This window comes from Parasteatoda tepidariorum, chromosome 3 (assembly GCF_043381705.1).
Source record: "Parasteatoda tepidariorum isolate YZ-2023 chromosome 3, CAS_Ptep_4.0, whole genome shotgun sequence".
Taxonomy (NCBI): Eukaryota; Metazoa; Arthropoda; class Arachnida; order Araneae; family Theridiidae; genus Parasteatoda; species Parasteatoda tepidariorum.
Genome location: NC_092206.1, coordinates 23,924,887 through 23,949,451, shown reverse-complemented (window position 1 = coordinate 23,949,451; position 24,565 = coordinate 23,924,887). Strand labels below are relative to the sequence as shown.

The following is a 24,565-nucleotide window of genomic DNA, read 5'->3' as shown; positions in this document are numbered from 1 at the left end:
ATCCGAAGACAAGCCAACACAATTTTGATTCTTTGCAGAATGGATGGCTCTCCCGCTTTGGTAACCCGATGATTTGCGCTCAAAGTCGAGCACTTAACGGTTGAATAGTTCATCGAGGACCGATACCTCACACCCTTATTCCCTACGCAGACTGATCAAAGTGGTCACACACTTGCTTACTGACCGCAGCCGGTGATGCTTGACTTAGTTGTTCAACTGGAAACCGTGTCTTTATGATCACTCCAGTGTGGGACAGCAACGATTATTAGAAACACTTTCAAGTTTCATTGGGGGATCAAACTAGTTTTGGCGTTTTAATTTTGAATTTTCCGATAAATATTATTCAGTTTTTGATAACTTTTCCTTTCCTCACTTATTTTAAAGAAAAGTTAAACTAAAAATAGAGACAATTTGCATTTTTCCCATCAGCATTAACTTTTCCTTTGGCTGAACTAGAAATCACACAAAAATGAATTAACAATTTCATGGCAAAAGCTACTAATAATCTATATAACAAACCTGTTTTGCGTCATGATATATTGCATCATCAACAGTAATAACAAGCACTTTATATACCCATTTGTAAACAAAATAGAATGTAGAGATAAACAATAAACTGCATGAAATGAAACCGTTAATAATACCTTTTATAACTCTTAATAATAAGTTCTTATAAACAGACAAAGCTTTGGCCATCGAAGATTCACACACAGACACCTTTTACTTAACGAACCAGCGACTATTTGCACCAGGTGAGGAGAACCACTAACCATAAAGCACATCTTCACCAAGTGCTCTAACTGCGAATATCCTGAATTATCGTCTTTAATTAGAAACTCTCCAGATGGAAATCGAAACCTTATTGAAAATCTCAAAGACGACGGATACTTCTAAGAACTGAACCATCAGACTTTTAGTTTCAACCAAGGTTGAGCTCAGTATAGCCTCCTTTGCTCTTGCGCAACAATTTAAAACTAACTATAATAAATCTAAGTCAGCTCCAACGAACAAATCATTGCTTCACAGACGCAGTGCTGATATCGTTAGCTAGAAGAACTAAACGGAAAGGTTGCAAAATGTCTCTAATGGCAGCCTACACCCATGTATATTAAGCAACAGTAAAACAGCATAAAAGCCGTGAAGGTGGTACTAACCTATCAGTATGAAGAATTGGAGTTCGATCCCAAGTGGCGGTTTGATGTCCACTCTGCTCTAATTCGGTAAGTACCTACTTGTCCGAGTAATAAAGGCAGTCAGAGTGCTATGCTAACCGCATTGCTTCCGTCAAGCAATTGATCATGATTTTGTGAATCCTTATCCACTACGATCGCCCTAGGCCGTGGCAGACTCTTGCGGGAAAGCAATTTTTTTCTTCTTCTGGCATTCATTGCTTTCAACTTGTTAAAAAGTGCCTCTGATCTTTCAAGATGGCATGACTAACTAATTTGATCCACTTCGTTTCATTGTTTTTGATGTTTTTTTAATATAACCGTCGTTGAACAGCTGTCCCAATTTTTGAGTTAACGACAACCAATGTTCAACTCCATAACCTTGTAATTTAGAACCCAATCAAGGAAACACCTGGATCAAATATTGAGCTAAATTTTGGTTTCGTGGAGGACTATTCGGTGAATTTAATCCACATTTGCCTTACATGGAAAGAAAAACCACCCACGATTATTCTGAAGGCAAGGGGACTCGGACCCATGATTCGTTTATTACTGAGGATATTTTACGGCGTCACTGCGGTTCGTGCGATCCGGGTGCGGAATTCGTATCAACCAGTCATAGCTGGGATTCGAAACTGGGTTGTCTCATTCTGAGGCGAGTGCTCTACCCTCTGAGCCACCTCGGCTCATGTATTTCAATTCAAATTTATCTGTTTTATAATTAATCGTTTCTACCTTTTTAAAGATAATCCACTTCTGTCTCGAATTCTCTCTCTCCACCGAAATCTTTTAATCCTTCCTTATCATCGATCTTGCGAGAAGCTTCTTTCAGGTACCGGAGGAGGAGCTCAGAAGCTGCTTTGTCCATATTCCCGGCTGATGTGTCACTGAAAAAGAAATTAAGATTTTTCAGGACTTGATCTTCGTTTTTCATCAATATCTTATTGACCTATAAGTAAAACACACTAACAAGGAAGGTACCTGAAGTGTCACTCGCAAATCAGGCTTAGTTTTTTTAAATCTATTTTTGCAATTCGGACAGTTATGAAATAACGTATATAACATTTTTTGTCTATTTTGCTTTAATTGCGGAGATATGAGTTTTTTTCAAATGTAAGATCGGGCAAAAAAATGTTTAAGGAATCGCAAAAATTTCGCCATATGTGTAATAATGAATAATAGCTTTAAAAGTCAAGTGAAATAATTCTATTTCAGCAAATAAATTTGTTATTTTAAAAGAAAAATTTGAATGAATTAAAGACCTTTGGAACTTAAAAGCTTAAATAACTGAACTTATATAATAATTTCTAAATTTCTTCCTTAAATTTTAGACTTAAAAACGCAGACAATAATTTCTGATTAAGCTTTAATTTAGGGAGTCTTTAATTAGAGCAACTTTACACTGCCACTATTGCTGTTCGTTTGAAAGATTCATAGAATTAAAGTAAAAATTGCAGTTTTTTGGTAATTTATAATTTACGTCTGGAACTATGATTGAGGGAAATTTGGCCCCTCTCGGTTTTTGTTTGTCCTTAATTGAAAACAAGTAATAACTTTCTGAAAGTGTTGAATATTACTGATTTTCCATTATTTGATCCAATTTAATTGCTTATTTAATCCCTTATATGTTAACCTTATAGAAGCTCATGTATAGTTGCTTATATATCTGGAATGGCAGAAGGGGCCAGTGGGGCCATATAGGTATTTTATTAGATATCCAATAACCCCTGGTAGGTTTGGGCATGAGGTACCCCAGTTTCATTTAAAAACAAAAGTATTTCAGCGTATCTATAATTATTATTTATAGAGAAAAGTAAATTCAATTATCTGTTGTTGTTGTTTCTAATGCTACTTGTCACACGGGCAAGCCTGCTTGGTAAAACCGAGCAAATTTAAGGCAGAGTGTGCGTTTCCTGTTTCTCAGTGGCGCCATCTATGGCCAAGAATTCGACTTCCGCCACACCATACGTCGTACCCGTTTATAGGGCGGACCCATTCATATATCCATTCATTCATCCACAGATCGTAATTTTGACTTGAATCAGAGAACGATAAAATTCAATTATCTAAGAAACTAATGTGTAATTGAAAATTCAGGATTCCGCTTAATCAAATATTTTCGTTAATGAAATCGAATAAAATACCAAAGAATTTCCATAATCAAGTCTATAATAGGTGTTTATTAGATTAGTTGTGATTATATTTTAAGATTTTCGATGTCTAATTGTTCTAAAAACAATCAATCTGAGAAGGGACACACTGGCCCTTTCAGTCTTTCTAGATTCGAAGCAATTTTCATCGTTTCTAGTGTTAAAAATTGTTTCGAAATCGACAAAATATATGATATGATCGGCGAGTGATACTTCTGGTATGTTCCTTGTAAGTGCTTGACTTCTAGACCAATGTATCTTATTTGAGTTTCGTTGATAAGAGATACTTGAAAATAATTTTTTTTTAATGGTTTGGAAATACAAACACACATTTGTATTGACCTGTTAAGACTAAAAAATGAGTATAAAGATATTTCAGACCAGAAAAACCAAATAAAACAAAACTAGAAAATCTTGATTTCATGTTTTTCACTTTGAATTAATTTATATGAAAGAACGTAAAACTGCTCAGACATTATAAATAAGAGGTGGTTAACTTTTAATGTTACAAATACCTTATTTGTAAACATTTTAAACATATTCTGAAAACAATATGCATTTTTTTAAAAGGTATGTAACAAATTAACAATCGAAACTTGGGATTCAATCTGTTTTATTGTGATTTCCTTTTTTTGAGCTATAATGTCATCGATTAATGCCTGAACTGTTTAGCAATTTAAGTAAAGGAAAAGTGAAAGTTTATTTTTAAAAGCATTACATGACTGTTAAAAATTATTCCTGTAAACAAAATATAACAATCAAATCGAAATTTCAACTTAAGCTTTTCCTATATTTCATTCACCCATTAAAAGGTACGTTGTGAAAAATTCCGGATAAAATTACGGTATAGAGTGCCGGTACTTTGGGTGTAACTTTCATAAAATTCCTTTTTCCGTAAAATCCATTTTTATTGTAAAATATACCGCAATTTTCAAAGCAATATTTATCTAAGTTGAGTGATTTAGTAATTTTAGAGTAATTATTACTGTAAAAATGACGGCATATCATATTTTTATTTTGTAACATGATCTGGAAAAAATGGATTACACAGTAAAAAGTACCGCCATCTTGAATGCTGTTACTTTTTACCGTAATTTGATTCAGAATTTTTTACAGTGTAGACACAGAATAATTATTAGTAGATAAAGAATGATGAATGTCATAGAATATTTATTATTCTTCATAACTTTAAATAACATCCTATTTAATTATTAATTATTAAACTTCTCTTCAGAATAATTATTACTTTTTGGAGTAAGTAATGAAGATTTTTCTTATTTTTGGTTTTTTTAAATAGAGAAAAATACATAAGTTCTTAATCTATGTTGAAACTTACATTACTATCTTTTATAAAAGGATTTTTCAAATAGAATAAATAAGTTTATATTTTTTTTAAAAAAAAGAATATTTTTAGAAGAAACATAACAGTGTTCATTCTACGGAATAAATTTCGTAGTCTTTTCTTAGCTACCAATTTATTAAACATTGATTTAATATTTATAATTTTATATTATAAATATTGAATTCTTAATTGTACTATTTAAAGTTAGTAAGAAAATTGTCTTGTTTTCAATCTATGCTTAAACTTACGTTACTATTTCTATCCTTTTTTAAAAGAATTTTTCAAATAGAACTGATAAGTTCATATAATACATGGATTAAATCTGGTAAAATTACCATTCTGTATGGTAATGTCATTTCTAGTAAAACAAACCATAATTGTGGTATTAAAAACCAAACTATTCGGTTTTTAAGTCATTCATTTGATATTTTTTCTGTTCATATAGTAATGATTTACCAAAAATTCTGTTTTTTAAAATGGTTCTTATTACCAAACAATTAGTAAAAAGTACAAAACTTAAAAGTAAATTTAATAAAAGCAATGGTTTTTATGCCTTGTTCTAAGATATTATGATAAAATTACAAAATTTTACCACATTTGCTATATTTTTATCATAAAACTGTACTTCGTTGTTAATTTTACCAAAACCATTACCAAAGCTCTTCGGTAAAAATTACCGAGCTTTTTAATGCTCCTAATAGTCAGTAGTTCGGTAAATTTAACCATAATCTGGTATTTTTCATCTTTTATTTTCTCTGTGTACACTCAATAGAAAATTGACTTAAACATATAACACTATCAGTTATACAGAACATTTTTCGTAATGCAAATTTGTCAAATCCATTTGTTTTCATTTTATTACAGACTTAGATTCAACGATTACATTTTTATTTAAGTCTTATTTAAAGTTCGTAAGAAGGTTATCTTTCATAATTTTCTATCTTAATCCACGTTGAGACAGTCCTGCTTATACATATTTTAAAGAAATTTTCAAATAGAATAAGTAGGCTTATATGATACAATACGTAGAAGATTAAAGAAAACATATAACTCTATTTCTTATACACAGCTATTTTCATTGGGCAAGTTTTCTAAATCTGTCCATAACTTTTCCTACATTTTTAATAGAATGAAAGAAAATGTTTATTTTTTATATTAATTTTTGAGTTTTTGGGTTCGAAAATAAGTTCCACCAATCGAGATAAACATTTCGATAAATTTAATTTTTGGGAAAGCACTTTAGCTTTCGAGCGCTTATAAAGTAGAATGACAGGCTTTGAACCATAAGGAAATAACTTTCTTAGGATTAAAAGAATTTATTTTTGTTTCGCTCTGATAAACATTTCAATATTTGTATTTATACTTAATTGGATTTGAATCGTTGCAAAAAATTGTCCATTTCTTGCTTATAGGATTTACCATTTTGGAAAAATAAAATATTCAAGATGTCAAATATGTTTGCTTTTGAAATTTAACTTAATTATTAAAACCTTCGGGATTTTGAATTTTTGGACAGAAGTTATCATTGAATGCTACATACTAAAATATTCATATATCATGATTAGGATTCAAAAATTGATATCCTTTCATTCTTTGAAAGATTTAAATTTTTTTCGTATATAAGGGAGATTTTTTTCTTTATTTATTTTTTCTTTCTTTTGGAATCAATATTAGATTATATGATTTTGAAAGAACGTTTCAAAAATCAGTTTTCCCGTAGTTTTATTCATTTATCAAACTAAAATTGTTTGAAAAACTATCTCAGAGAGAAATACAGCAAAACCTGTTAAGTTGACCAAGCTAATAAGTTGACTTTCATTATCAGGAACCAAATGTATCATCTGTTCTACCTGTGTCAATAATTTATAAATTAATTTTATTGAAAGAATTATTCTATATATGCATTTCAAATTTATGAATCTTACTTATATTGTATAGTAAAAATAACTTCGCTGATTCTGATGTGTATCTTATCTTACAATAATTATCAGTTTTAAATTACTGAATAATAAAAATGGCGGTGGTTACTTTACATCAAAAGACGGTTTCACTTTTGTTTAAAGTAGTTGCCACTATCTTGGTGTTGAGATGAACTAAAAGTTTTTACAGTGAACATATAACAAAATAAAATTTAAAATTTTGAGATGAATACAATGTTAAATTTTATAACATCATATTATGCATTGATATTTAAAAAAAATATTTTTTTAAAATCACTGGCAAACATACCAAGTCTGATTTTTGAAGGCTTAGTCGTCATATGAAATGGTACTTTTTTGAAAATAATATGCTCTTTTCATAGCTGCTGTGATTTTGCAACAGTTATTCATAACTGTTAGGTCATGTGTAACCTAAAGTCAGTGTTGTTTATGCCTATCTTAAAAATGACGTAAAACGTCAATGTGGTAAAAAGCCACAGTTTCGCAAAAATAAAAAGCGTTTGTGGACTAATTTTTTAATCTTTAAGAACTTACTCCATTATTATTCATTAATTTTCACATAGGATCATAAAAATTTGCAAAAACTGAGAAAAAGAGAGTGATTTTCATAGTTTTCATCTAGGTGAAAAAATATGGCCAAATTGGTGATTCTTAAAAAGTTTAATAAATATTAAAATATTTAAGTTAGTTGGCAGTTCTAAAGCCCTGATAATTCTTCACTGCGAGATGATATACACTCTATAACAAAAAAAAAATCGAAGCACCAAGAAGCAATCATGCGATTGCTTTGAAATTTCGTATGCATGAATGTTTTGAACAGATATGGCTGGAATGATGCCGACTAGGGATGCATATTCTTTAGCGACGAATCCCGCTTCCAACTGTGTCCTGACGATCATCGAAGACGTGTTTGGAGACGCACAGGGCAGAGGGGGGATCCTGCCTTCACTATTGCACGCCACACGGGCCCTCAACAAGGCATTATGGTCAGGGGTGCCATTTCTTTTGACAGCCGGACCCCTTTGGTCGTCATTAGAGGTACACTTACTGCACAGCGGTACGTCGACGACATACTAAGACCTGTTTTGCTACCGTTCCTTTTGCAGAGCCCTGGGTTGGTTTTTCAGCAGGCGATGCCAGACCACATAAGGCACGTGTTGCTATGAACTGTCTGCAAGCTTGTCAAACTCTTCCTTGGCCTGCCATATCACCATATCTCTCTCCCATCGAGCATGTCTGGGATATGATGGGAAGGCGATTGCATCTGGTGCGGAATGTTGATGACCTCGTTTGACAATTAGATCGAATTTGGCAGAAAATACCGCAAGAGACCATCCGGGAGCTTTATCGGTCTATGCCACGCCGTGTGGCACCTTGTATCCAGGCTAGAGGCGGGTCAACACCTTATTGAACTTGCTACTGTAACTCTGCAATAAATAATTCAATTGTTCTGAAATTTTAATCATTTACTATTCTGTACATTGTCTTTCTAATATCCACCAATTTTCGTTTCAATCGGACAACTCCTTCTTGGTGCGTCGATTTTTTTGTTATAGAGTGTATAAAGTTCAAAACCATCGCTTAGCTTCAAATGCAAGGCATTTAAACTGTGGCTTTTTTTTTTTCCTTAGCGACGAAACAATAACCTCTTTTTAATACTTCTATGATATATATCGTGAAAGATGGCATGAATTAAATTTTGATATGCGGGTTTAACTTTTAAAAAAGACTGACGTGTTTTTCATTGCTTTAAAATCATTTTTGTATAATTTGATAACGAAATAAAACGGAACTATATGCAGTCGCGAAAGATTACTTAAATCCTACACCGCAATGGTCTGTTCTTAACTTGCAACGAAGTATAACAATATAGGCATATCTCTTTTACCTAAACTATTCAGTTTAATATTAAATTTATGTGACAAATCATATTTCCTTCTATAACTAATCTCGTTTCTTTCGATAGATGAGAAACTTTTTATCTATATTTTTTTTAATTTATGCTAAAAGAAATAATTATATTTATTTTTATTTAGTCTAATAATATATAAGAAACCTATGGAAAACAAGCTATAACTAAAAATGACATGATATACGAAACGATAAAGAAAACAGTGGCTCATTTCCATCCGCAGGCTTCACCGAACTGTAATTAATTTTCTATACTGTAGTAGTTATAAATATAGATCCAATATAATATTTAAAAATTCGAATCTGGAATAGAGTTTATCCGAAATAAAGTTTACAATGAATGTTGTTAGACTCGAAAAGTTAAATCACTAATGAAAAATGAAGAAAAAAAAGAAACATGGTGATCTAAACCACAGCAAGTTAATGAAAAATAAAACATAACTAAAAATAAAAAATAAAAGGTTTTAAAAAAACAATGACCGTGACAAACTTAAAGTATTATCATAAGCATCAGAACTCTGAAATGACATAGATCTTGAAGAATTTCAAGTTTCTGTTTCTTGGACCGGGGACTTGTTATCTTACTAAATGAAGCAATAATTGTCTCGTTTGAATCAGAGTTCCTAAGACATAAAAATATTTAAAAATTTAAAACAGATTGAATGATATATATATATATATATATATCGGAGGACGTTGCTATCAGATCCTCCTTCTAAGCAGTACACCTATTCATGGCGTGTTCTTTTTTAAATATGCACAAAAAAAGTTTTTGAAAGAACTATGTTGGAAATGCATATTTTTAGTGAATGTTTGATCAATTCCTTTTCTCAGATGGCGAAATGTTTGTAAAGTTGAACAAAATGTTTAAAGGCAAATAAGTTTCTGGATATTGTTTTTAAAAAAGCTGTATTTTTCACTTGAGCATTACACTAGAGAAAATAAAAATGAAATTTTCTTTCAGAATTTCTTCCAAAAACATTTTCTTCGAGTGAAGAAAGAAACATGTTTGACTGTTTTACGAAATAGTTAGGGAATTTAAAATTATTGGAATAAATTAGAATTTTCACTTAAAACATTGCGATCTCTCCTCAATTTTACTTTTACTAATAGTGTTAAAATGAACAATAACAGTTTTTCTCTTAAAAATACTTTTGAAGACATAAAAGACAAATGCATTTCCAATTAAAAGCTATGCATTTCTAATTTAAACAAAATTATTTCATGACATCTTTTTCATACTTAGATTCTTGCTCAATTGTTTAATCTATCTTTTAATAAATAAGTAAATAATAATGACTTTAGATTTATATCATTCCATTTGTACAATTTGAAAAGTTTTAAAGTGTTTTGGAAACGTAAATGAAATTAGTAAATGAGTAGTTTAAAATTTCAGGGCTTATTTAAAAATGTTTCTTGGGAATTTTTTTGTAATCTTTTATACATTGTAAGTTTTAAAAAATTGATGCTTTTTTTGTGTTTCTGATATTTCTGTGCCAAATGAGAGGTTAAATGAAAACTATTCTAATTAAAAGCTTTGAAATTTTCCTTCATATTTAAAAATAATCAGGAGACATTTTGTAAATTTAAAAAAATAGTTATTTTGAAATTTTTGTGTATTTTTTAAACTTTAAAAAATTAAGGTTTCAAATATTTTCGATACAATTGAAAATACTATGCTTTAATTATCTTTTGCACATTGGAAGCATTACAAACTTTGTCCTTTTTTGTGCTTCTTATATTGTGCCAAATGATATGTAAATGAAAAACTATTTTATTTAGAAGTTTTGAAATTTTATTTATATTAAAAATTTTTCTAGAAAACTTTGAGAAATTGCTGTTCCTAATATTTATGATAATATTGAAATTAAAATGCTTGAAAGTATTAAAAAAATTTTATTAATGCTTAATTAAACTAATTATATTTAAACTTGTCTTCTCATTCGATGCAAGAAAAGTTAAGGCATAAATAAGGAATATTAATATTCAAGTTTTTAATTGCGATTCATCATTTCATTACAATTCATCTCATAAGATTTACAGATTTATCATTAAAACATGTAATAGCATAAAAAATTACAACTGAGAGAACTATTTTTATTTCATACTTTCAAGTTGAATATAAGGAAAAGCTGATGCTAACTTTAATGTCGCGTTATTCAAGCAAAAATATACTTTAATCACCATTTGAAAGTTAATTAATTGTATTAGTATTTAACTGTTAAAATGTTCAATTGTTATGAAAAGAGAAGTTTTTATATCTGACCCCTTTAATATCGGATTCTGGTTAAAGTTGAAATAGTAAATTTCTTCAAAACATCCTACTTTCTGTCTAAAAATCTCCTTTCCTGTCTAAAAATAGATAAAAAATATAATAAGTTAATAATATATTCAACTCAACTACATTAGATGCGATAAGTACCAAGGCTTTTGATACGTGGGACTTAAGTAACTTTTTCTTTAAGATTTTGTCCAAAGTTTATATATTTTAGGAGAGAATATACAATTTACAAAAATAAATTTTTCATCCAAGTCAAGACTTGTCTTTTGAACGAAAAAGGAAATCAAATTTTCCTTATCAAATGCTTTTTTGAACTAAAGCTATTTGCATGTTAGTGGAAAATTCACTCTACGCAAGGATTTATCTTTTTGACTGGATATCTTTCCAATTTAAACTAAAAGTTTAAGAAATGATTTTTTTTTCGATTATAGTCTATACATTATAAGACAAATCACTTTTCTGCTGAAAATGTCTCCTAACATTTATTTGTTTTAAATTTCTTTGGTTGTCTATTTTTGAATGCAAACGAAAGACAGAATAAGATAAGTTGCTAAATTACGATTTTTCAGTTTTATTCTAAGCAAGAGCGCTAGAAAAATACAAATATTTCACTTACAATTTCAGATACCACTTTTGAGAGATAGACTTTTGATGTATAAAGCAAAAAATTCATTAAAAAAAGTATACAGGGAACTTTTTGTCTCTTTATAACGAAATCGACTGGTTCTAGTTGAAAAATTCGCCTTAGAGAAAATTTCGTTGAAGGTTAGATATGTTTGAATTTATTTTAATAAAGCATTATTTTTACATAATTTTTAGTCTTTAAAATTGCGACTATGTAGTTATTACTGTAAAGGAATGTTTAAAATGAGAAATTTCTCTTCACGGAATTTGGTAGTCGCTATATGCTATAGTTAATTTGCACGATTGTTATATGTTATCCATGCAATAAATAATGTGAGTACACTGTAAGAAATTCCAGATCAAATTAGGGTAAAAAGTATCGAGACTCAGGGTAACAGTACGTTTTACCGTGAAATTAATTTTTATCGTAAAGTTTTAGGGAGCAAAAAATGTGATATACTGTATTACAGTAATCTTTACTTATCTGATCTGATTACCGTAATCGGTACTGTAAAATCTCTGAATCACTGTAATTATATTACTCTGAAAATTACGGTATGGAATTTTACGATAAAAATACATTTTAAGGTGAAATTGATTTTATGGATGATACACTCAAGGTTCGGGTACTTTTTTACCGTAATTTGATTCGGAATTTTTTACAGTGTAGTTGTGACAAATTAGTTCCTCTCAAAAAATGAGGCAATTTTAAACTATTATGTAGAACGTAAAACCTTCACCTTGGTGCGAAATCAAATTTACGTTTTATATTATTACACAAATAATTGCAAAGATTTATATGAGAAGTAATTAAGTGCACAACATATCAAATGTCTATTACCTTTGTAAGAAATATTAATAACGGAGAAAGTTTTAGAAATATATCTGTTTCGGGGGACCGTAAAATTTCTATTACCTTAATAAGTGTGGTATATCAGGCACATATTACTCTACCACATTTTACCACAATACGAGTAGTATCGAAAACCACTATTGATCGGCGGTTTGCCATCCAATAAGATAGCCAGGTTCAAATCGCAGAGGTGGCTGGTTAAAACGAAATGGGCTCTTTGCTCGCACAGACCCTAGTACTGACGTAAAATATTCTCAGTTGTAGACGGATTATAGGCAATAATCCCCTTGCGTCGAGCTAACCTAGGGAGATTTTCATGGTTTTCTTCTCCGCATAGCACAAATGCGGGTGAGTTCCTTCAAAAAATACTCCACGAAGGATAGTTTGCTCCATTACTTGATCCAGAATTTCTCTTTTCTTCTTGATTGGATACAAAATTACCAGGCTACGATGTTGAATATTGATAAATATTTATAGTAGTAAACTCAGAATTGGGTCTGCTGTTCAACGCAGGTTATAAAATATATAAAATATAACTTGAAATGGCGTGACTGATAATTAAAAAAAACGTAGATGTGATCTTTTTCGTAAGATTAAATCCAGCATTTATTAAAGTATAAGTCATATTTTAAATCTACGCGTTTAAAAAAATAGATAAAAACTTGCATTATAATGTATGATGTTCCACGCTCTTTTAAAAACGCTAGGTTAGAAGAAGTTACTAAATTATCGATATCTAAATTTTACAATGTATGTCAACAAGTTAAATTCTCTTGAATGTATATTTACCAACTCATAGTTATTAAATATAATGTATCCAGTCTTGTATTAAATTCTTTTACAATAATCGGATTGTAACAAAGCGTGATGAATGCTGCGGGCGGTGCAGCCTTTGAAATATTTTCCCAACTTTCAAAGTACCTTTGCCCGATTACATCGTGAATATTCTGTTCTACTATTCTGCTTTAATTGCGGGCGTGCCCAAGCATGTTTGATTATGACTGAAATATTTAATTGCTACGAAAATCTTTAAAATAACTCTTCCTGGTATTAAAAATAAGTCAAAGAATATATGTTTATGTGCTATTTATACTCTTATTAAGTATTAAAAATGTAAATTTCCAATCTTTTAAAAAATTTTATTGTTTAATTTTGAACATTTTTAAACAATGGGGCTTTTAATTTAATTGATCTGTAGCTTTACTAATTTAGAATTTAATTTATTAACAAGATTAAACAAAAAATTGAAAATTTAATAGAATCGAAAGCTTAATAGGGTCAGAATATTTTATAACGATTATCTCAATAATGTTATCGCAATATCGGAGTAATACTTTGAAGAAAAAAAATCAAATATTATAAATGTATACAGTTATCCCCACTAACATACGGAGGTGGGGCTGAGTCCGGAGATGGGGGATCGAGTTTGATGTCATTAGAAAATCGCCAAAATCGCATTAAATTTTGATCTGATGTGGATTACTTGGGACAGTTGTCTGTGCCCATACCTTTTGGACAACCTATATCAACATATTATCTCATCACTGCAATGTTTTTTTTTTTTAAAAAAGGCTTCAATATGCATACCATTTGAAACAATGTATATTCAAAATTTTTTTAAAAAAATGGAATAATTAAAAACATATGAAATATAAACTTTCCTTTCACTAAATTTCAAAAAAAATTTGCTAAAAATTAGAATATTGCAAATTTTTTTTTGTTCAAAAGTTTGAAATTTGTCATTTTTGAATTGTTTAAAATATTCATTATAATAAGCAACTAGAATTTATATTTTAATATTTAGATATCAGCGACTACATTTAGCAATTTAATACTAAGTAAAATGCTTAATAAAATAAATTATTGAAATATCAGCAAATGTTTCTTCAAATTATAGAAACGTTGCACGCCGTTCTTTATAAGTAATGGAAGCGTGAATGTTGAGTTTAAAATACATTAGATCAAAAGAATTGCATCTTAGTTAAACTACAGAAACTCAATGTAAAAAGAAATTATATTTGTAAGTGAAATAAAAGCATCTTTAATGTAGCATTGAAACAAAGTACAAAATTTTTTAATATCATTTTTGACTAAAATTGTACGTGGTGCATAAAGTATTTACCATGCAAATGAAAAAATAAAAAAGCTAGCTTTGATGTGTATTTGGAAATTAAATGCTGATTAAGCACTTTCTTTTAAGTATATTTCCTACAATTCAATGACTACTAATACATTTACATATTTAGTAATGCATAATTCGCTTTGGAATTTTTTTCCGTAGCTGAATCAGCAAAATTTTATATTACCGACTGAACCTTAACGACTGCTCTTTGATAATTTGGATAACTGGACGGTTTTGGATAATTTGTGTTTTCCTTATTTACAGTATTAATTCTGGGTCGAAAGAGAAAATGAGCAGGGATAGAAAATATTAAAAAAGAAGTTAATTCACCTAAAAAAAGGTAAAAAAGAAAAGTAATAATAAGGCTTTTTTTCTTTTTCCTTTTACTTGAAGAAACATACAGTGCAGTGAGCTATCCTTTTCAATTTAACCAGGTTAATATCCGGGTTTAAAAAACATTATGTAAAAATATCTTCACAAAACCATGAAACTGACTGTAATATTTATTTATTTTACTGTATGATTTCCATGTTTTCAATTTAGTTTCTTACTTAATGATTAATATGTTTCACTTACATCTTGTTAAATATGATGAAAAATAACCAATTACCGGCAAAAGAGGGAAAAATTAGCAATGCTTTTTTTAAACTAATAAGGATAGGTCAGAACATTTAGCTTGCTATCGCTTTGTAAGCCCCCTTAAGTACACTTAAATATACGCACTCTGTGTTCTTGACGAAACCACTTCCTGGTATATGCTCCGAGCAAGAAATTCTTCAAATAACGAAATAACTATTCTCACTTTTTCCAGGACACGAATTTCGCCAAAAGTAGAGACATATTTCATCGTTCTTTTTTTTTTTTTTTTAAGGAGAAAAAAGGACCATGTAAATTATCGTATTTAGTCATGGTATCTAACGGGTGGCATTGTTGATCACTTTTCCGTGGAAACCATACGGGTAGATAAACGTCACCCCAACAAGGACAGAGAGACATTTATGCCCGAAGCTGAGCTTGAACCGGCAATCTTACTAGTATGAGGTTAACACCTTGATCGCCATACATCCGATCGGCTTTACAAGTCCTTTCAGTCGGATTGTCATCTCCCATAATGCACTGTAATGCTGGCTTCTAGTTGAGGAAACATTTTCGTCATCCATATGAGAGTTCGCGTTTCGTCAAAAATCACATGATTTCGTGACGAAATGATTCTCAAAATTAATGAAATACGCACTGTTCATTTTAAATTTCCCCTCTCTGACCTTCGAAATGCGACGGATTACCAGTAAATCTCGAGCCCCTGATCGTAAATGGAAAATAATTATCTACTAACTACTCCATTTGCTCTAAGATTCAAAAATATCCGAGTCATCATCGAAAATACAAACATTGTCAGAAATTTCTCCAAAAAAATGGTTAAATAAAATTTTTTTTAATTATTATTTTACCATATTCAAACGAAACGGTCAAATAATTATAAATACGATTGTATTCAAATTGTTATCTGCGAAAAAAAGCCGTTTATTAACTGCTTTCACCTAATAAGGTTAAACAACCAGAATTTTGTCACTCACTTAGGCCCACCTAAGGAAGACACTTAGTTCCTTGCAGCTGAGAACAAGCCAAGAGGGCTAATTTGTCAATCTCATGAGTGACAGAACGGGGGTTCGAGTCCCGGCGTTGATACCACAATATTTTCTCCATTCCCTTCAAAACATAGAGAGTTTCCAGTGTCTTGCACCCCCCAACTCTGAATTTTAGTCCCTGGACTATTAGACATTCGCACATAGATGTCGGCTTAACGCAAAAAAGTCTAGTATTCCCCATCTTTTACGATAGGTGAAGCAACCAGATAAACTAATTAAACCACGTTCCACGGTTCATTTGATAAAACACAACTCAACCAAAACCTAACTGCAGTGCCTTTTACCTAACGAAATGCTTAGCTCCAATGCCTAGTTGAATTTCTTTTCTGCTGTTTTGAAGCAATGTTAGTTGTAAATGGTTTGAACAATGTTAAGAAACAATATTAGTTAGGTTTTGAAGCAATGTTAGTTGTAAATGGTTTCAAAATCGTGAAGATAAAAAGGCTCTTTATCTTAAACGCTACGGTTGACTGGATTTACCGACTGCTACCGGTTATTTTACCGTAATTTTAGAGTTCAAATTCTAACAGCGGACGATGGCCATTTGGTCACCAAAAAGCGCATTCCTTAGAATAAGCGAGAGCATTTATAAAAAAATATAGTAGAGCTTTTCCTTTGTAAGGAAGATGTTAACTTGGTCTATGGTCACACACACATTTTATATGAAAAATAAGGAATTAAAATTGTAAGAAAGACACAATGCTCGTTTTTTTATATTGATAATGGAATGCGAAGTCACTATTCCAAATAGCCTTCTAATTCATAATTGTTTGTTTCATTATTTTTAAGTTGGTATTTTTCAGAAAATCAAAAATCATTTTGTTAATAAATATATATTTATTACAATTTTATGTAAGCTTATTTGTAAAGATGTTAACCGTAAAACACTGTTACGTTTTGTAACTTTCATACAGAAAATTTCTGTTCTTTAAATGTACAAAGAATTAACTGTTAAATTACATCTCAATCCGTTAAAAGGCAGATTTTTTCAGTAAACAGATAAAACTTATTAGCATTGATACATATTTTATTTGTTAGGTACAGATTGGAATTTGAAGAATAATAAAACAACAAACAAGATATTTTGAAATTGTACTTCGCTCTCTTTAAAAGCAAGTTTTTCTAGATGTTATATAAAAAAAAGAAAAACATTTCAAACACTCGTTAATTTTTTGTAGTTTTTCTTTAGCTTACCTGCTTTATTTTATTTTATAACGGTTGAACAGCTGACACAATTTTGGGTTTACGACTACCAATGCTTAACTCCGTAGCCTTGTAATTTTGAACCCATTCCAGAAGACAAGGGAGCTCCTGGATCAAGTATTAGGAGAAATGTGCCTTCGTGGAGGGCTTTTTGTTGGAACTAACCAACATTTACGTGACGTGATGAGGAAAACCTAAAAAAACCTCTAACGGTTAGTCTGATAACAAGGGGACTCTAACAGATGATCAGTCTACCGCTGAGGATTTTTTGCGTCAGCAGTGTGGTCTGAGCGAGCTGGATGCCGAATTCATATCAGCCAGCCACCGCTGGGATTCAAACCTGGTTCACCTCATTGGAAGGCGAACGTTCTATCCCCTGAGACACCACGGTTCATACTTGCTTCATAGAATTAATCGTGGTGACAAGATCAGCGATTTCAACTGATTCTGTTTGAATGTGCATCTTTTTCTCATTATGATTAGAGCACCCGGACCTATGGACCCAAATGCTCATGCCAAATGCCTCTGACTTGGAACCATGTTAAAGTTGCATCAAGTTGGAACGATCATACTCAAAACGTATAACCATGCAAGCTCCAAATATCTTTTATCACCACAGTTTGACTTTAGCATCCTTCAAAATCTCTAACAATATACATTAATATGCAGAATTTTTCACGAAATGGAGGTGCGATGATTTTGTTTCGCGGCACTGCATGTTCGTGACAATTTAGTGTAAAATTCTGCATATTATTATAGATTGTTAGAGATTTTGAAGCACATTCAAAATCTCTAACAATATACATTAATATACAGAATTTTTCACGAAAATGCGGGGTGATGATTTTGTTTCGCGGCACGATCATCTCACTGCATGTTCGTGACAATTTCGTGTAAAATTCTGCATATTATTATAGATTGTTAGAGATTTTGAAGCACGTTCAAAATCTCTAACAATATACATTAATATGCAGAATTTTTAACGAAATTGCGGGGCGATGATTTTGTTTCGCGGCACAATCATCTCACTGCATGTTCGTGACAATTTCGTGTAAAATTCTGCATATTATTATAGATTGTAAGAGATTTTGAAGCACGTTTTAAACAGCAGCAATTTTTAAAGCATATGTATTTCGAAAGAAACTAGTGCATGTTTTTAGTTTGATTTCAAAAATAAAAAATTTGTGAATAATTTAGTCTTGAAATAAATATAACCAGTTACATAAATTCAAATACAAAGTAACAACGTTTCTCGAAATAAAATTTCTAAACTCAAGGTTCAAAACATAACAGCGGTTGATATAATTGTCAAGAATGTATGCTAAATAAATAAACTCTGAAGTAAAAATACAAATTTTATGAAACATGACCTCGAGTAATATTCGTCATCAAAATTCTTTTGAATATTTCAAACTGCAATCTACATCTTCCATTTTTTAAGGAGAATATTTGAATAGATCTTCATATTGTTTTAAAGTAAATTTTGATATATTATTCATTAATAAAGATGATAACATTTCATTTTTGGAATGATGCTTAAATCAGTGACAAAAAGAAATATTGAGGTTAGATAATTCTGCTTTTAAAAAATAAGAAATCAGTAAAAATATTTTTTATAACAATCATGAATTTTTCATGCATGGTTTAATTAAAAATTTGCTATTCATATGAAAAAGGATTTGTATAAAAATCGAAGAAAAGAACGGGATAAAAACATATATTACTTTTTTCTCCAAATTTCTTACAGTCTCGTTTTCTTTGAAAACTTACCGCTACATGTATCAATTATTAAGAAAATTAGATTAGTGAAAAAAAGAATTACTTGATAAAAATTCTTTAATTTGTTTCAATTCTTTTTACCACTGCCCACCTGGGCTGAAATTCATCGATTCAGGCGAAAGAAACGCAGAATTACAAAAAACATTTGCAACTACTGCAACAAGAATATTTGTGAATTATCTGTTATTTTGAATTATCTGTTACTTTTCGAGATTTGCTGTTATCGTCGTCCAACTGGTAAACGTTTAGTTTCATCTGAATAAGCATTGCATTTATCTTGAATATTTGCCTACAGAGCACCCGACTAAAATTGAGTAATGAAACTCAGATTTTGCATTTTCTGTTCATCTAAGAAATGCAGAATAACAAAAAACATTTGCAACTACTGCAACAAGAATATTTGTGTATTATCTGTTATTTTGAATTATCTGTTACTTTTCGAGATTTGTTGTTATCACCGTCTAACTGGTGTACGTTTAGTTCCATCTAAATAAGCATTGTAGATATTTTGAATATTAGCCCACAGAGGACCCAACTAAAAGTGAGGCGATGAAACTCAGAATTTGTACTTTCTGTTCATCTAAGAAACGCAGAAGTACAAAAAACGTTTGCAATTGCTGCAACAAGGACAAGAATACTTGTGGAGAGCACACTTTTAATTTCTGCGAGGAGTGCAAAAGATATTTTTTAATTAAAATATAATAATGCTTTTTTTAAATTATGCTAATTTGTTTGAAATAAATAAAGGAAATATAATAAATATATTTGTGTTAAATTCGTAGTCTATTAGTCAAATGATTAGTTAAAGATTAACGATGATATAAGCTTAGTTATCTGGAGTTAAAGTTCAAACAAGTCTACACAATATTGGAGTTAAATTCACTCCAAAATTTCTAACATTAAATATTTATCATGCTTGGAACAGTGCTGAGTTTTAAAAATCACCTATTTATCTTAAAAAAAAACCTGTGAGTGTTAAAATTAATTAAATAGAAAAGAAAAAAAAATTTGAAATATCATTTTAAATATGAAAAATTTTAAGTTTCAATAAGCGAAAATTTTGTAAAATAACTTCGACAAGCAAATCCATACTTTTTATATTTTCAACAAAAACAATATGTATTGTCTAAAATAACTTTTAAGTCCAACTTTTTAGGCAATATTTTTTTAAATTTGACCTGTAGTAATAAATAGGTTTTGAAGGGAAAATCATTCGTTTGATGATTTTCACATATTACCTATTTATCTTTAAAAAAAACTTTTGAGAGTTAACATTAATTTAATAAAAAACTATATTTCTGAAAATTTATTTTTGAAATATCATTTTAAATATAAATAAATTTTCAGTTTTAATAAGCGAAAATTTTGTAAAATAACTGCGACAAGCAAATCTCTACTTATCACATTTTCAACAAAAACAATACGTATTGTCTAAAAAAACTTTTTAGTCCAATTTTTTAAACAATTCTTTTTTAAATTTGACTTGTAGTAATAAATAGGTTTTGAAGGGAAAATCATTCGTTTGATGATTTTCATGAAAACATTCATTCAGATGTATGAGATAACTCCGAAGGAAAATCCAGGAAAAAAACAAAAACAAAATATGATATTTACAGCTGTGTATTTGTTAATATAAAACAAAAAGTAAATAAGGCTTTTAGAGAGTTTTTGGTTATTATTACCTACGAAGAAGAAATTAAGTCAAAAATGAATAGGCAGCTGAAAATGCTTGTAATTAGAATAAACATAATGTCTAAAACTAACTACAACTTATCATTTACTTGAGTGCCTTAGGGAAGATTCTCTTTATGTAGCAGGCAAGTGAGTTCATTTAATGAGTACAAGCAATGCTATTAACCCATGCCGTTCCAAAATTTGTAAGTAGATTCTAGTTCATATACACGGTTACAAACTTTGGAGTTTGCTAAACCTCAATATTATGCATATTCGTTGTAACCTTAACAGCTTTTACCAAACCTTTTACCAAAATGAATGAAATTATCATACGTATTAAATTATTATAAGCTAAAGAGTCTTACTAGGAGAAAATAATTCTGGTGAAATTACCGCGTCGCGCATGGTAATGAAATTTCTGGTAAAAAAAAGCTGTAATTCCGGTTAATAAAACCGAAATATATGGTATGTAAACCATTCATTTAGCAGTTTATCCGTTCATATGGAAACGGTTTACCGGAAATTCTGGTTTTAAAAATGATTGCTTTTATTACCACACATTTAGTAAAAAATACAAAACTGAAATGTAAATTTAACCGAATAAATGGTTTTTATGCCATTCTCTAAGGCAGTGGTTCTTAACCTTTTTAAGCCGCTACCCAAATTTGAGAAATATGTTCATGTCGCGACCCCCAAAAAAGTCAAAATTAGGCTGAGTAAGTCACAATGACTTCTTCTAGGAGGTGTTGGTATTACTTATTATTTGGTGTATTACTAACTTTTTTGGTTCGACTCAGCGCGACCCAAGAAATATGCTTCGCGACCCAATTTTGGGTCGCGACCCATAGGTTAAGAACCGCTGCTCTAAGGTATCATGTAAAAATTATCGAATTTCACTGCATTGACAAAATTTACAAATTATGAAAACCGTTTTTACACCACCTTTACAAATTATGAAACCATATTTAATTGTTAATTTTAAAAAAAATATTAACAACGTTCTTCTTTAAAAATTATCAAACTTTTTGGTGTACCCATAGAGAGAGAAAGTAAATTTTACCATATTGTAGTAGTTTTGGCCATATGCTTTATTAAAAAGCAGAGAGGATTCACTTTCAATTCTAGAAGTTACTTTGTTTTATGATCGTGGTTAACGCTGAATATCATATCATTGGGAATCAGTTGTAGGCAGATTCTGGTTTAGATACTTTGCTGCAAAACGTTGAGTGCGTTGAACCATAATATTGCACGAATTTGATGCAAGCCTAATATGATTTCAAGTTGATTCATATTATCGTGTAAATTAGGCAATTTTAAATTTGAATACACAATACTGGTTTTAATGTTTAATTTAAATGGAAGTATGGTTCATTTTAGAAATATGTAGAGAATTTGCATGGTGTTACAGTTGAAGGTATTTAATATATATTTGGTCAAAGTTAACCCTTTGACGCAGGATTTTTATTCAACATATTTTTCAAACTTTTCTATAATTTTGTATTAATTTTGGTCAAAATAAGAGGAAAATACGATATTTAGCATTTAATAATTTATAGTTACGAAATACTGCATGAAACACCTGTGAATTTTTCTGTGTAAAATCTTCTACGCACGGTAAATTTTCAAACTATAATTTTTCAAATTTTCAGTTATTTGTATCTAAGAAAAATAGTTATTCATCTTTTAATTTTCTTTAATTTACAGAATCAATTATTGATAAATTTTTGAATATGAATAAAAAAAAATTTTCTTTTCAAACTACTTTTTTTTGGACTTTATATTTTAGTACAAATGTAATTCCCATAACCTAACAGAACTTTTAGCAGCTATTAGGTTGTTTTTTTTAATTGTAAAACACCAAAATATATTTTTTCTTGTAATTAGAGCGTCAGAAAAAATATATATTCCTTTGCCTATGAAAAATATAGTCTGATTTTAGATTTAAGTAACACTGAAAAATTCAGTGAGAAAAGGATAAAATAAACAATACACTCTCAGAAAAATGATTAATACTTTGAACCATTTTATTTGTACAAATATAATACAGTTCAAATTAGCTTATCTTAATATAGTATTAACCTTAACCCTAATGTTATGCTAAATTGAAATCGAGTATCGTGGTATCGTCAATCAAGTAAAAGGATTATGTTGGATAATAAATAGTTCAACAATATTATATATGGTGTAATTCCAAAATATAGTTAAACTTAATATATTTCCAAAAGGTAGTTGCGGAATTTAGTTCAACTTAGGATCATAAAATTAGCACAAGGTAGATTAAGAGCTCAATTTCAAAATAGAAAATTAGCACAGCAAAATAGATCTGCACAAGATATTACGCTAAGAAAAAAAGTTTGATCAAAACTACCAGACAATTGTAAAATTTACCGTGTTTATGGATTTACGGGAACACCAAAGAAATCGGTATTTTAGACAGAAGTACTTTGATAGTGATTTTGTAAAATTTAAAATAAAATATGGTCTTACAATCTGTGATAAAACTTGGTAAATGAGGTAAAATTTGCTACTTTTATCATGATACCTTAGAGCTTGGTATAAAAACTAATTAAAAATGATTAAATTCCTTTTTCCAATTTTTATTTTTTACTAAATATGTGGTAATAAAAATTATAGTTTTGAAAACCGGAATTTCCAGAAAATCCGTTACTGTATGAACGGAAAAATTAACGAAATAAACAGTTTTAAAACCGTATATTTGAGTTTGATTAATCAGAAACGTGAGTTTTGTAGAAGAAATGCCATTACCAAGCACTACGGTAATTTTACCAGAATTTTTTCTCCCTGTATGGTTCCATTAACTCCAAAATTTCTAATAGTGCAATCGTAACCGTTAGAATTTTATAAATAATTTTCGAAATTAGTTTCAAAAGGTATCAAGTCATTAAATTGCGTAAAAATAGCTGTGAAATAGTCAATAGTAGTGAAAATTAATCCAGATCATTATAATCACTCAAAATCACTTAAAAATTACAATATAAATGAAAAAAATGAAATCGTATAATCGTTCCGTCACAAACATTGTATTTAAAACCTAGTAAATAGTTTAACTGCAAAGTTTTCTTACCCTACAATTGAAGAAAGTAGTGAGAGAAGATAAATTTTAAATCACTGGATCAATGGAATAAAATAACACTTTTATTTACAATTTCTTTTTAATTTCAGTAAACATTCTCATCAGTATTCCTTTTTTAAAATTTCAGTTATCAACATATTATGCTTTTTATGATATGAGATACTCTTAATATATTTTTGCAAAAAGACAAGGTAAGACTAAGGGAAAATAAAAGAAAGTGGAACAGTTTTAGTGGTCTCAATTATGAAAAACAATTTTAATGGAAAGATTGCGAAAATAGTCACGTTTGCAGCATAATAAACCATGTACTCTAAACTCATATTTAAAAAAGATGATCATGTTTTTGATGTCATAACTTTTACTGCCTCATTAGTTATCTAATGTCTCTATTTCACGGTGAATGGAACTTTTAAGAACCATTTTCGAAAAATAAATAGATACACCAGTTGCGCCTTGCACTGGACTTTTTTAATGACTGTTTTAGCTTCAACGTGTATTAAAGACGTACTTCGAAATTGAAATAGAAAACAGTAAATGTGAAAAAAATTCCAATTGATTTCTAAGTTGCAAATCTTACGGTATAATTCTTTGTTTTGTTTAATCAAAAAAGAAGCACACTATTAATTTAGGTACACTACTGAGAGATTTATTTCTCATATATGTATATTTTGTTTCTCTCTAATAAATATCATTCATTTCGATCAAAAAAACGGTCGGAAAAGTTTTATACTGTAAAATTTCGTATTAAAACTCATTCCTCTCTCTCTCTCTTATATA

General features: G+C 29.8%; 1 protein-coding gene across 3 annotated transcripts in view; it reads right to left on the bottom strand.

The window, feature by feature from the left end:
- LOC107449276 (uncharacterized) overlaps nucleotides 1-24,565 on the bottom strand; it is a 105,398-nt gene that overhangs the window by 2,231 nt on the left and 78,602 nt on the right. For all 3 annotated transcript variants that reach the window (XM_021147060.3, XM_071178410.1, XM_021147058.3), the window contains one exon: nucleotides 1,905-2,056. In XM_021147060.3, coding sequence (XP_021002719.1) covers nucleotides 1,909-2,056 — 148 coding nt within the window. In that variant the 3' untranslated portion in view covers nucleotides 1,905-1,908. The remainder of the gene's footprint in view (nucleotides 1-1,904; nucleotides 2,057-24,565) is intronic.